Source organism: Hemicordylus capensis, chromosome 1 (assembly GCF_027244095.1).
Source record: "Hemicordylus capensis ecotype Gifberg chromosome 1, rHemCap1.1.pri, whole genome shotgun sequence".
Classification (NCBI taxonomy): domain Eukaryota; kingdom Metazoa; phylum Chordata; class Lepidosauria; order Squamata; family Cordylidae; genus Hemicordylus; species Hemicordylus capensis.
Genome location: NC_069657.1, coordinates 413,233,691 through 413,248,301, shown reverse-complemented (window position 1 = coordinate 413,248,301; position 14,611 = coordinate 413,233,691). Strand labels below are relative to the sequence as shown.

Here is a 14,611-nt window from a genome sequence, read left to right as displayed (position 1 = left end):
TGCTGGGGGTCGTAATCTACAAGATGAGATGGAACATCTTGTTCTGGATGAGGTTACACTCTCACAGAAAGAACAGGTTCATAGCTTGGGAGTGCTCTTGGACCCAGGTCTCACACTGGTGTCTCAGGTTGAGGCTGTGGCCAGGAGTGATTTCCACTAGCTGTGATTGATTCAACAACTCTGCCCCTTTTTTCAGTAGAATGACCTGAAAACAGTGGTACACCAAATGATAAACTCCAGGTTGGACTACTGCAATGCTCTCTATGTAGAGCTGCCTCTGTACATGGTTCAGAAACTTCAGTTAGTCCAAAATGTGGCATCTAGATTGGTCTCTGAGGTATCCTGGAGAGACCACATTATGCCTGTCCTTAAACAAATGCACTGACTGCTGATATGTTTCTGGGCAAAGTACAAAGTGCTTCATATTACCTGAATGGCTTACGTATGGGTTATCTGAGAGAGCGCCTTTTTCTACAAGAGCACACCGCTCATCAAGATCATCAGGAGGGGTCCTTCTTCGGGTGCCACCAGTTCATCTGGTGGTGATCTGGGATCGGGCCATCTTAGTTGTCGCCCCTCGGTTGTGGAATGTGCTCCCCATGGATTTAAAAGGATTATCTTCCTTGGAGGCCTTCAGGAGAGTCTTAAAGACCTATCTTTTTCACCTGGCCATTAATGATATCTAGTTCTAATTTTAATTTTTATCTGGTTCAATTGTTGTTGTTGTTTTTTTTTTTTTAAATGTTTCATTATAGCAATAGCAATAGCACTTACATTTCTATACCGCTCTATAGCCGAAGCTCTCTAAACGGTTTACAATGATTTAGCATATTGCTAAATGAATGAATGTAGTTAATTGGGAACTGCATATGGTAGAATTGTTGCTGAAACTATAATGCAGGACTGCACAACTTCGGTCCTCCAGTTGTGTTTGGACTAAGGCCCACATCATCCCCAGCCACAGTGGTCAATAGAGATTATAGGAGTTGTAGTCCAATATCTGCAGGAGGGCAGAAATTTTAAGCTTTGCTATAATGTAAGGAAAAATGTTGGCTTTCAAAAAAAACAAAACACTTTTGTTGAAAGGCTTTAGGTAATCTGTATTTTTTTAATTTATTCATTAAATTTTTATACCACCCTTCCAAAATGGCTCAGAGCAGTTTACAGTTAAACCAAAACCATTAAAATTAATTAACAGTTAAAACAAATTATAAACAAACAATCAAAACAGTTTGAAAGCCTTGAAAAACCAGGTTACAACATTAAAACCATTTACAACAATTTAAAAACCCTGGAAGGCCAGGCTAAACAGATAGGCTTTGAGGGCTTCCTGAAAGCCCATAAGTATCTGAGACATTCAGAATGCAAACTGAGAATCTTCAAAATGCAAAAATATTGTTTGTTCTGCATGCTTCAGTGTGCAATCTCAGTGTTTTCTGCCGCAAGGGACTAATATGAGGACTGTGACTTCACATTAGACTAGCTGTGGAATCTTACCTAGCCGGTCTTTGATTGTATCCAGTACATGACAGCTGAACTTCAGCTTTCTTTTACAGAGATATTCCATTTTTTTAACTAATTGTAAGGGATAAATGTAGAATTTACATCCCGGGGCGGGGGGTGGGGGGAAGAGCCCTCTTTGCAGTAACAGAAGTCCAACAATAGGAGAGAAAAATGGCTGTTTACAAATATAAAATATTTATTCTATGGATTCAGTACCCTATAAGCTTTGAGTTGTCCCTCTCTACAATTTCTACATGAATCTGCTCATTCTGCCTAGAGATGACTTTCTTGTAAAAGTTAGCATCCATATTCCCAAAAATTTCTGCCGAATTATTTGATATTTACCTTTATTTTTAAATGTTGAATTTAGACCAAACTTATTTAATACTTATTTGCTCTTTTAAAACCTCTCCATAGAGAGAATGTGGAGAGTAGTGATTTCATCATTGATCTTGCTTTTAGCTAAAGTTTCTTGCTGTTGCCTAGAAAATCTAAGAAGGTTTACTTAGAAAATGTAAGGAATAGATTTAGCAAGACCATACAGATAACTCAAGCAAACAGCCCAGCAGAAATGCCTCTGAAGCATTCATTATTGCATAATCTTTCAAGAGTTACCTGTGACTGTTTGCATTTTATGGAGAAAATCCATGCTGTTGGGCAGACCTCTCATTTCAATTTTGTAAAATAAATTAAGGCTACTTGCTTATTCACTGAAATACGTTTAATGTAATCTCTCCCCCCACCTCAAAGATCAGATTAGTTTTGTTAGGTGATTTTACCATGCACTTTGAAAATTCACAAAATGCAGATGAGATTATCTTCAGTATTTTAACCTTTTAGCTTTCCTGCTTCCATTAAGATTGTGCCACCTTTCCTCAGCCCAGAATTTCATAAATCAGACTCATATGAAAAAAATTGGTTGCCCTCAAGTTCTTAGAGCTCCCTCTCCAACTACTATTAGAAGTCTAATGAACTTCTAATACTCCACCTGCTGCTAATATTAGCAGTCTAATGATGGCAATATTCCTGTAACAATCTAAAATGAAGCATTGTACAAAAGCTAAATGGAGATAAAAACTACCTGCAGGTTCCACAATCTAATATAGACAGTAAGTAAAGGCGTAAGTAAAGGCAAGGAGAAATGCCAAAATATAGGGGAAAGCTGGAAGCCAAAGGATCCTCTCTCAAGAAGGTGATGAATTTTTGTGTGGTGTTTTAAAAAGAAGGAATGGGGAAGTATGTGCTTCTGGTAGAAGGTAGCAGTTCATAGGTAAATAGAAATAAATAAATAAACAAATAAACAAATTAAATAAAAATATATGAAACACAAGATGAGCCCTGTTAGAACCAAGGGCCCAATTGAATGCACATCATTTTAATGAGGCTTTTAAATTTTACATCTCTGTTTACATCTGATAGATTCTTTAGTTTTATAGTTCTCAGGTTTTAGCTTTTAAAATAACTTTTAATTTTGCACCATTAAAAAATGTAATTTTAAATGTGGTTTTAGCCTGGTTTTAACTTGCTTAACTTAAACTTGATTAATTTTATTGGTCTTATTTTACATTGTATCTTTTTATTAATGTTGTGCGCCGCTCTGAGCAGTAGTGTACTGGAGGGGCAGTGTATAAATATTTTAAATAAATAAATGATGATAATAATCTAGTCTGGCGTTCTACAGAGGCTAGCCAAATGCTTCCAGGAAGTTCACAAGAGCAGAGGAGTAACAGCAGGAGAGAGGGCATGCCCTTAACTCTTGCCTGTAGGCTTCTAGCGGCATCTGGTGGGCCACTGTGTGAAACAGGATGCTGGACTAGATAAGCCTTGGACCTGATCCAGCAGGGCTGTTCTTATGTTCTTATGAAGTTATGTCGAAGGGCAAGTTATATAGCCACTTTGCTGAAGCTAAGCAGGTCTTGGTGTGGTCTGTGTCTGTATAGGAGACCCTTGTATGCCACCTTTGAGGATAGGGCTGTAGCTCAGAGGTAGAGCATCTGGTTTGCATGCAGAAGGCTTCAGGTTCAGTCCATGGCATCTCCAGGTAGGGCTGGGAGAGACTCCTGCCTAAAACCTTAGAGAGCTGCTGCCAGTGTAGATAATTTTGAGCTGTATGGACCAACAGTCTGATTTGGTATAAGGCAGCTTCCTATTATATGTTCCACAATCAGGATATGGAGGCAACATTCTTTCTCTGTTGCTTGTTCCTGGCAGCTGGTATCCAGATGTACACTGCTACAAAACATGGAAGTTCTATATAGATATCATGCCTAATACCGTATTTACCCGAAAAGTTCCAAGTTCCCTCCCTGGCATCTCCAAGACAGTGCTGAGAGAAATTCCTGCCTGCAACCTTGGAGAAGCTGCTGTCAGTCTGTGTAGACAATAATGAGCTAGATGGACCTATGGTCTGACTCAGTATATGGCAGCTTCCTATGTCCCTATGTTCCTAAAGATAGCCCTGAATTTAAGATGACCCCTTTTAAAAAGAGAGGTTAATTACAGGTTATACCTGTATTTATCCAAAAGGAGCAGCACTCTGAATATTTATCTCACACTCTCTCACACCTCTCCCTCTCTTTCTAAAACCAAAGAATTTGGAAAAAACCTAGTATTGGATTCAGGTAAATACACTAGCCATTAGAGAACTATCCCCCCCCCCCGCCATGAAATTGTCTCATTTCCCTCTTAAAACCATCTAAGCTACTGGCCATCACACTTGGGGATAGCAAACTCCCTAAAGTTACAATGCATTGTGAGAGCCAGTACTTTCTATAGAACTGAATTTACTGCCCATCCATTTAATTGAATGAGTCAAAGCGGCATGATTATAAGACAAAGGTAATTCTATCCATCTTTTCCACACCATGCAGATTTTTAAAATGTTCCTTCCTGCCCCCACTACTTTTTCAAGTTAGCAGATTCTCTTAGAAGCTGGTGCACACATGTATGGCCTGCCCAAGTATCATTACTGTGCTGCTGTTTTATCGTTTTTCTTCCTTGATAGATGAAGCTTTTAGGAAAACCAAAAGCTTTCTTATTCACTAAAGGGTTGTAGACAGACCATTCTTAGCCAAAGATTGGGCTTGAAAATATCTTGTAACTGGTGATCAGCTTAAATGGTGAGGTGGTTCCTGTATGTTCATACAAGGTTGTCTTATTTAAATTCTGGGCTATGGAAAGTAACATAATCAGTAAATGCTGAGTGCTAGATAGCTAATGGAAGCAGGAAAGCGAAAGGCTTAAAATGGTGCTTTCCAGCGTTAGGGATGTGCAAACAGGTTCAACGTTGAACCTGTTGGGTTTGATGGTTCGGGGTCGAACCAAATCATCCCCTGTTCGGTCTGACCCCATGATCGTTCGGGGGGCCTCGTGGACTTAAGAACAAGTTTTTTATTTACCCACTTTGGAGGTGGTGGTGGGGTCCACTGAGGTTCCCCCTCCCCCCGCCAGCCTCCCTTACAGCCGGCTCTTCGGCCATTGGGGCCTTCTCCCTCCAGTGCGGTGGCCATTTTGGAGACCGCCACACCTGCACAATTGGCCTCTGCATGACCTGGATCATGCAGAAGCCAATTGCAGGTGCAGTGGCCTCCAAAATGGCCACCGTGCCGGAGGGGGAAGGCCCAAACAGGCCAAGGAGCTGGCCAAACAGGCCGGTTTGGGCTCTAAGGGAGGCCGGCGGGAGGAGGGGGAACCTCCGCAGACCCCCTGCCACCTCCAACAACTCCCTCAAAGAGGGTAAGTGTAAACTTGAAAAAAATGTTCATGAACCCCCACCCCCACCCCGAACCGAACCAGGGAGTTTCGCAAGGGTGCCAGACCGAACTGGCCTGGTCTGGTTTGAGTCTGGTCCAGACTCGAACCGAACCAGGCTAGCCTGTTCCATGCACACCCCTATCCAACGTATTGCTAAAGTGTTTGCATACTACTTGCAGTTGTATTTGTGCATATCTGACTGAAAAACTTTAGGAATAGAATTAATTTGGTGATGTTGCATTTAACTGTAAAAGTTTTTACACATATTAAAGGACCCGCAACACCCGTGGTTGAGTGGGATGTGGGACATGCTTGCTATTTAATATATATTGGACTTGGTGATTTCCCTAACTTTTTCCACAGTTGTCTGAGGTCATCCTAAACAATGGATTGTGTGCCAATCATATCTCAGGAAATAGAATTTCAAGTAGATGGTAATAGGCTGGAGGTGCTAAACCCCCAGTTCCGTTCCTGTCTCGCCTCAGAGAAAATTGTTCTTGAGAGAGCTCTCTTCAGCCTGCATTCAAGCCTGTTACTCTTCCTTCATTCCTTCCTTCCTCCTCTATCCCCACCCCCTTGTGCCAGAGTGGGAAAGGAGTGAGCTCCCCTTTCACATCCACACCTAAGTTTCATGACACTCCACAGGGGAAGCGGGAACCTGGCCCACTGGTTGTTCCCCCCGCATCCCAGTCAGCAACACGGACATTGCCTGTTCGCTCCAAACTTCCTGCAATCCTGGCAGAGCTGTCTCCTGAATGCCCAATCCTTCCTATCGAGGATGTGAATACTGTCCCTTTGAGGGACCCTAAATTGCATAAGTCTATTGCCCCGGATAGGGAGTTTTGGCTCAATGAGATTATACAGAAAGAGCTTAAATCCATGGCTACTGCCGAACCCCCTCCTCCTCCCCCACCTCCTCTCAATCCCATCCCCGTTCTTACTGCTCCGGGTCCTCAGCGTCCCAAATGCCCTTCCAAGCCTGATTTCTTCTCGTCCTCTCCAGGCTCATGCTCTCCAGGCTCTAGCCCTACTAGAGGGGTCATTGCTCTTAGTGAAAGGGGACGATTTCTACCAAGACCTCTGAAGCAGAAACAGAGAAAGAAAAGACCTTTATCCTTCTTCTCAGGAGGACCCTCCTCCACCCCAAAAAACCCTCCCGCCCTCCATCCACACTGAACCCACCTCTCCCAGCTCCCGACTATACCCCTTAACCCTATCCTCCCACCTTCCTTTCCCCCCATAGTTCCTCGGAGACCTCACCTGGGACCCCCGTCCTCTGGTTCCCCTCATTCCTCTTCATTTTCTGATACTGAGGAGGAAGAATCATCCTCTCAGACTGCTAGTTTTGTCCAACTATTTTCAGCTTCAGATTTTGAGGTCCTACTAGCCAAGGAGGACCATTAAGGATGTGTCCCCAGATGCAGTGGCACAGACTCAAGCTGGCTTGGACCAAGTAGTTTCCCCCTCTACCTCCACTCCTCCTCTTTCCATCATCTTCCCTCCTCTATTCAAAGCAACCTTGTTGTCTGAATGGAAGATGCCCTTTTCTGCCAAGCCCTCTGCTCCATGCCCTAACAAGCTCTATACTCTTTCCGATGATGTTATTGCTCTGTTAGTCTATCTCATTGTAGATGCCCCTGTGGCACAGTTGGTGTTGGGAACTCTCATGACGGAGATGAGCAACTCAAAATTCCCAAGGATAAGAAATGTGATTTCCTCCTTCATAAGGTACATGACGCATCAGCCACAGTCATTAGAGCAGTGGCCTCCAATTCTGTCTTTACTTGGGCTTCCATGTTATGGGCAAAGGAGTTAGTCCAACTCATTCCCCCTTGAGAACAAACAACTTAGGGGATCACCAAGCTAGCTAAGGCCACAGCCTTCATGGACGATTCAAGCTTGGACTGTATCCAAAATGCATCCAGGTCCATGGCGACAGGGGTGGCAGTTAGGAGGTGCCTCTGATTAAAGAACTGGTGGGTCAACCCCAAGTCCAGACTCAATCTTGCCTCTACCCCCTTTTCTGGGGCCAAATTGTTTGGTGATTCCCTTGAACCTGTCCTCATGAAGACACGGGGCAAGAAAAAGGCCATGCCCACATCTAGAAAAGACTGTCGCTGCCCAAATAGATTATCTTCTAATAATTTTTGTCCCTTCAGGTCCTTTCCTAGATCTTCCACCAACTCCTTCAGAGACAATAGGTCATTTAATACCATTTCCAGTCCTGCCAGGCACCCCCAGTGACAACAGAGATATCGGGGAAGTAATAGGAACCAACAATCCAGACAGTCCAGCACACCCAATTTCCAACAGGAACAGAAGCAATGACTCCTTTCCTGTCGGAGGCCAGCTCCTTTTTGTAGCAGTTTGGAGCCATTCTACCTCCGACGCCTGGATTCTGGAAACAGTTCCCCGGGGCCTCTTCCTAGAGTTCTCCACATCACCCCCGAACGCCTTCATGCCTGCGCTGCCCTCCAAGAACTCAACAAAAGTGCAGCAGATGTCTCTGGCGATTCAACACCTGATCCAAATCTAGGCCGTTGAACCCGTCCCTCCAACAGAGAGATGGCTGGGCGTCTATTCAATTTTATTTTTGGAACCAAAGAAGGACGGTTCATGGAGGGCAGTGCTAGATTTAAAGAATCTGAACCATTTCATTTGGAAACGCTTCTTCAGGATGGAGTCACTTCTCGCCCTCGAGGCAATTTGCAACCAAGAGTTCCTTGCCTTCATAGACCTATTGGAAGCGTATCTCCACATTCCAATCCATCCATCCCATCGCAAGCTCTTCAGATTCTGCATCAAAAACTTGCACTACCAATACAGAGTAATGCCTTTCAGGTTCTCCTCTGCCCCACGAGTCTTCACCAAGATCATGGTGGCCCTGATCACCCGCATGCGCATGGAGGCCGTCCATACACACCATTTTTGGATGACCTAATCTGTTTGTTCTCCCTCTCTCAAGCAAAGAAGGACATCCAGAAAATCCTCCATCTACTCAGGACTCATGGTTTCATAATAAACATTCAGAAGAGCCACCTCATTCCCTCCCAATCCCTTCAGCATCTTGGAGCCCTGTTCAACACCAGTCAGGGGATAGTCTCTCTGACCCCAGATCGCAGATTTCAGCTCTGGTGTTGCCCCTCCTCGGCAGTTCCTTAGCAGATCTCATGCTTCTAGCCCAGCTCCTGGGCTCCATGATATCCTACTTGGAGTGTACTCCCTGGGCACACTGGCACTCTTGCCCCCTCCAATGGTTACTACTTCCCTTCCAAGATTGGATCATGTCCAGAACCTACAAGCTATTCCCACCCATTGGTGGGTCTCTCTGGAGATGCTTCAAGGTCTTCCTCTGTCCCCTGTGGACAAGATAATCATCATGACAGATGCCAGTCTGTCAGGATTGGGGGCACACTGTCTCAACCACTTTACACAGGGGACATGGTCTCCTTAGAAGCTTCAAAGAGTATCAACTGGCTAGAACTATGAGTCATTTACCTTGCCCTTTTACAATTCCTTCTTCTGATATGGGTCCAACACGTCCTAGTTCGCACGGACAACGTGTCATTGAAGTCCCATATCACGAATCAGGGAGGAACCAGGTCCCGAACTGTCATTCAGGAAACCACCCTTCTCTTTTCTTGGGCAGAAGTATATCTAGCCTGCATCTTGGCAGAACATCTCAGTGGGTTGACCATCTCTGCATCTTGGCAGAACATCTCAGTGGGTTGAACATCTCAGTGGGTTGACACCAGATTGGCTAAGTCGAAAGATCATAGACCTAGCAGAATGGGCATTCCACCCAGAAGTCTTCAATCAAATAGCTGAACTTGGTCTCCCATGCGTGGACCTCTTTTCCTTCCTACTCAACCATCAACTCCAGAGATTCTTCACAAGGTTACACTCCCCTCTAGTGGAGGCATCGGACGAGCTGATGGCTCCTTGGCCCTTTTTATTCATTTCCTCCAACAGCCATCATAGACAAGGTTAAGAACATAACAGCCCTACTGGATCAGGCACAAGGCCCATCTAATCCAGCATCCTGTTTCACACCGTGGCCTACCAGATGCCACTGGAAGCCTACAGGCAGCAGTTGAGGGCATGCCCTCTCTCCTGCTGTTACTCCCCTGCAACTGGTACTCAGGCATCCTCCCTTTAAGGCTGGTCGTGGCCTATAGTCCTCAGAGTAGTGGCCATTGATAGATCTCTTCTCCATGAGGAGAAGAAACACCTCTTAAAAGCCATCCAGGTTGTTGACTGTCACCACATCTTGTGGCAGAGAATTCCACAAGTTGATTTTGCATTGTGTGAAAAAGTAGTTCTGTTTGTTGGTCCTCAATTTCCTGGCAATCAATTTCATGGGATGACCCCTGGTAATAGTGTTATGTGAGAGGGAGAAAAATTTCTCTCTATCCACTTTCTCCATACCATGCATGGTTTTATAGACCTCTGTCATGTCTCCCCTAACTTGTCTTTTTTCTAAACTAAATAGCCCCAGGTGTTGTAGCCTTGCCTCATAAGAAAGGTGCTCTAGGCCCCTGATCATCTTAGTTGCCCTCTTCTGCACCTTTTCCAGTTCTACAATGTCCTTTTTAGATGTGGTGACCAGAATTGTACGCAGTACTCCAGGTGGGCCACTCCATAGTTTTGTATAAGGGCATTATAATATTAGCAGTTTTATTTTCAGTCCCCTTCCTAATGATCCCTAGCATGGAATTGGCCTTTTTCACAGCTGCCACACATTGAGTCGACACTTTCAATCAGCTGTTCACCACGACCCCAAGATCCCTCCCCTGGTCAGTCACTGACAGCTCGGATCCCATCAGCGTATACTTGAAGTTGGGGGTTTTCCTCCCGATGTGCATCACTTTACACTTGCCCACAGTGAAGCGCATTTGCCATTTTGTTGCCCACTCCCCCATTTTGGAGAGATCCTTTTGGAGCTCCTCACAATCTATTTTGGATTTCACTACCCGAAAGAATTTGGTATCATTTGCAAATTTGGCCACCTCGGTGCTTACCCCTGCTTCTAGATCATTTATGAATAAATTAAAAAGCACCGGTCCCAGTACAGATCCCTAGGGGACCCTACTTTCTATTTTCCTCCATTATGAAAACCCTCTTTTTATTCTTTGATTGGCTAAGTCGAAAGACCATAGACCCGGTCCTTCAAAAGCTCATTCTGGAAAGCGCAACCACCATCCTCATCACTCCTCATTGGCCCGGAAGGCCATAGTCTCCCTATCCATCAGGGACCCATGGCCACTCCCCCACTGTCTGGACCTGCTTTCCCAGCATCCCATAGGTGGCTTCAACTCTATGCATTGATGTTGAGTGCGACTCACTAAGAAACATCAGCTACACAACCTTTGTTCAGAACACTATTCTGGCATCCAGAAGGCCTTCAACCAATCGAATGTATCAGGTCACTTGGGCAGCATTCTCTAGGTGGGCGCATAGGAAGAACCTTTCCCCTATTTCAGCTGGAATTCCCAACGTTCTTGCCTTCCTCCAAGAGGGTCTAGATATTGGCCTACTCCCCAACACCCTTCATAGGCAGGTTTCTGCTTTTTCATCGGTCTTGCTCCTTAATCTGCAGGGTTCTTTACCCTCACCTCAGACGTTTCCCGAGAGGGGCCAACAACCTGGCTCTCCCCTGCCCCCCTGTACATAGCTACCTCTCCTGGGACCTCAACAAAGTGCTGAATGCTCTTCTCTAGGAGCCCTTCAAACCCCTAGACTCGATACCCCTGAAACTCCTCTCCTATAAAGTCATGTCCCTTGTGGCCATAACTTCATCTCACAGAGTATTGGAATTGGGGGACCTTTTGGCATGAAAAGAACTCTGCACCTTTCAGCAGGATGCCACCATCCTCCACCTAGACCCTATGTTCATTCTGAAGATTAATTCTCCCTTCCATAGGTCTCAAGATGTAGTTCTCTCCTCCTTTTTTCCTCCCCCTGCCCATCCACAAGAGAAATGATGGCACACCTCGGATATCCAAAGAGCTCTTCAGATCTATCTAAGATGCACTAAATATCTTCGTTCTGATTCCCTTTTCATCTCCTTTCACCCCACATCCTTAGGGGATAAAGTCTCCAAGACCACCCTCGCTAAATGGATCCGGGCCACTATCTCCTTGGCATAGGAATCTCTCCAACTTCCCGTTCCAAAGGGCATCACCGTGCACTCCACTCGTAGCGCTGGCACTTCAGCCACCTTCTCTGCTAATGCCCTTTTACATGTTATCTGCCAGGCAGCTACATGGTCTTCGACATCTCCATTCATTAAACATTATGAAATTGCCGCCTCTCACTTGGCCCAGGCAGTCCTCGGTCGTACAGTTTTACAACAGGTGGTCTGACACATTTGCCTCCCCCGCCCCAGTCTCTCTCTTCTGCTTGGGCATGTCCTCTTGTTTAGGATGACCTCAGACAAATGTGGAAAAAGAAACATTGGTCTTACCTGTGAAGGGTTCTTTTTTGCAGTGTCTGAGGTCATCTGGCCCACCTACGAATGTCTGCTTCTTCTCTGTGGGACTAGGGGACAGTTGTGGGAGAAGGCTTACTCCCAGGGTATAGATTTCGCTCTGTCTCTGTTACTGTATCCTTTGTTCTCTCTGCTCGTATGATCTCCTGTTTTTTCCTTCAGTTTCTCTCTCTCTCTCTCTAAATTGTTATAGTTACCTTTTGTAGCCTAGATTCTTTATACTTGGCTCAACAGTCTGGAATGGGGGGTTTGGCGCCTCCAGCCTAACTACTGGATATTACCATCTACTTTGAAATTCTACTTCCTGTCTTCCTGAGGCATGATTGGTGCACACCCCATTGTTTAGGATGACCTCAGATCCTGCAAAAAAGAACCCTTAACAGGTAAGACCAATGTTTCTTTATCTCCCTGAGCCAATTTCCAGACTTCTCAGGAAAAAAGGCTTGTGGAATATTGTTAAGTGAAGTGAAGAAGTTGGCTCAATGCCAGCTGAAATGGCAAGTACAAAGGTGTTAAATTTTAGTAAAGAGAGAGATTAATGAGGAAAATTATTCTATTGGCTTTCCTTGATTTGAACATACTGTTCAGCCCTGCTATCATTTGAAATGTAGGTTAATTATGAAAGCAGACAGGAAGCACCGCTGACAAAACAAAAATACTGAACACTATTATGCATGGAACATTTTTAAATTTGCAAAGTACTTTTTGTCCTTATTTGTACGTCCTCAAAAGCTACCCTGTGAGGAGGGTGGTTTTATTTCCATTTAAGTATTGTACAATTGTTTTATGACTCATCTTGTATAGACTGGCATTATAATTTGGTTTTTTAAATCTTACAGCATACTTCTGTTGATGGATACACCGAGCCCCATGTCCAGCCCCCAAAGTCAAGTAGCAGACAAAACATACCCCGTTGTAGAAATTCAATCACCTCTACCAATGAAGACCATCCTCACATTGGGAATTACCGCCTACTAAAAACAATAGGAAAAGGAAATTTTGCCAAAGTGAAGTTGGCTAGACATGTTCTTACTGGTAGAGAGGTAAGTTGTTTGTTTTTTGTTTGTGAACAATATCCTGTGTTGTATTTTCATTTGGCTGTGTGCAGTAAACATGCTTATTGAATTACATTGAATGTAACAGGCTTTTGTTACAGCCAAACTAGATGTAGTGGTGGTAGAATTGGCTTTGCTACTAAATCTCTATGAAGTGGCAAGGATGGAGGCAGTGGCACACCTAGGTCCAAAATAAACCTGGGCCTGAAGGGCTTCGGAGGCCCCCCACTACCACCACCACGAGGCCCCCTTTAAAAAAATTCTAAAGGTACCTGCTGCTGCCCCACCACTCTTCCTGTCTCAGGGTGCCTCCAAAAGATTTGGGGGGCCTCCTCAGAGCTGTGCTGCTGCCCTGATATTTGCCACCTTCACTACCAATAGCGCTGCTGGGGGGTGGGAGGTGAGCTGAATGGAGCAGGCAGGTGGGCACGCAGCAGCTGGTGGGTCTCTCCGCCAGGCAGGCTTGCATGATGCTCCATACTTACGCTGTACAGACCCACCAGCCGTTGCCTGCGAGAGATAGAATTCCCCCCATACTGTTCGCCCGGAAGAGCTTTTATTTTTGCTGTTTTGCTTGGGTCCCAAGACCACAAGTAATCCTCACCAGGATAAAAAGGCTTTAATTGGGACAGGAAGGAATCATGGAAAAGGGGAAGAGGTTCAAATCTCCCTCCATATCCACCCAGACCATGCTTTAAATCACCCCTCCCCACACTTTATAGGGGATTAGTAGCAGATCCAAACCAGGTTCTTGTTTGGATACCATTACCTGCCACATACCCTTATCTAAAGGTTAAAAAACCCTCACATTTGGGTAGAGACAAGGTTTATTTTTTGCCTTGAGAATTTCTCTGAAAACTCCATCCATTTTAATAGAAATGTAAATTTTTCTGTGAATTTTTTTTTAAAGCCTCATTCCACCTTCCTCAAATGCTAGAACCTCAAATTAAAGGTAGAAAAGGGAACCTGCCATTTAGCCTATCAACTGTGTCTTTAAGAAGTGGTGCATTTTCCCTTCTGCTGGCTGGAGTACAAAAGTGAGTGCAGATTACTGACACTGCCAGCTTTGAGAGACTTCTTTAAATAGATTTTATTGGACAAAGTGGATGGAATGAATTGCTCTAAGAATATCCAATGCAGATGGACATATTGACAATATAGTGTGTGCAGTGCAATAGACTATATTACTGTGCTCAGATTTGCTACTTCAGAAGAATATGATCCAGCCTGACCCAGTGAAGCCAACTAAACATGTGCATAGATGTATTGCTTTGTTAGAATGGTTAGTGTCAAACTAACTTAGTTTCTTTGCTATTGTCATGCTATTTGCTTGTGCTCTACTGTCTGAAAATAAACGTCTAATCCCTTAATATTATAAACTCAGGAAAATCGTAAACTCTAACAATGTCTAGAACACACTTTTCACCTAAAAAGGTAAGCTTTTCAGAGAGTTCAGTGACTTCATTCCCTCCTTTTCTTAGGTTGCTGTGAAAATAATAGACAAAACTCAGCTGAATCCTACCAGTCTGCAAAAGGTAAGAATTTACTGTGTAAAGAGTCTTGGTATTTTAGCAATCTGGCTCATGTAATTCAAGAATAAAAGTCAGATTGTTTCTCTACATGGGAATCCTATTCTTTTTGCCTTGACAGGATGACTAAATTACACTAAAGCCCTGGTGGTGCAGTGGTAAAACTGCCGCCCTGTAACCAGAAGGTTACAAGTTCGATCCTGACCAGGGGCTCAAGGTTGACTCAGCCTTCCATCCTTCCGAGGTCGGTAAAATGAGTACCCAGAATGTTGGGGGGCAAT

General features: G+C 44.4%; 1 protein-coding gene across 7 annotated transcripts in view; it reads left to right on the top strand.

Annotated features, from left to right (window-relative positions):
* Positions 1-14,611, top strand: part of MARK1 (microtubule affinity regulating kinase 1) — a 112,976-nt gene that overhangs the window by 44,877 nt on the left and 53,488 nt on the right. For all 7 annotated transcript variants that reach the window (XM_053308770.1, XM_053308802.1, XM_053308784.1 and 4 more), the window contains exons 2-3: positions 12,586-12,789; positions 14,283-14,336. In XM_053308770.1, coding sequence (XP_053164745.1) covers positions 12,586-12,789; positions 14,283-14,336 — 258 coding nt within the window. The remainder of the gene's footprint in view (positions 1-12,585; positions 12,790-14,282; positions 14,337-14,611) is intronic.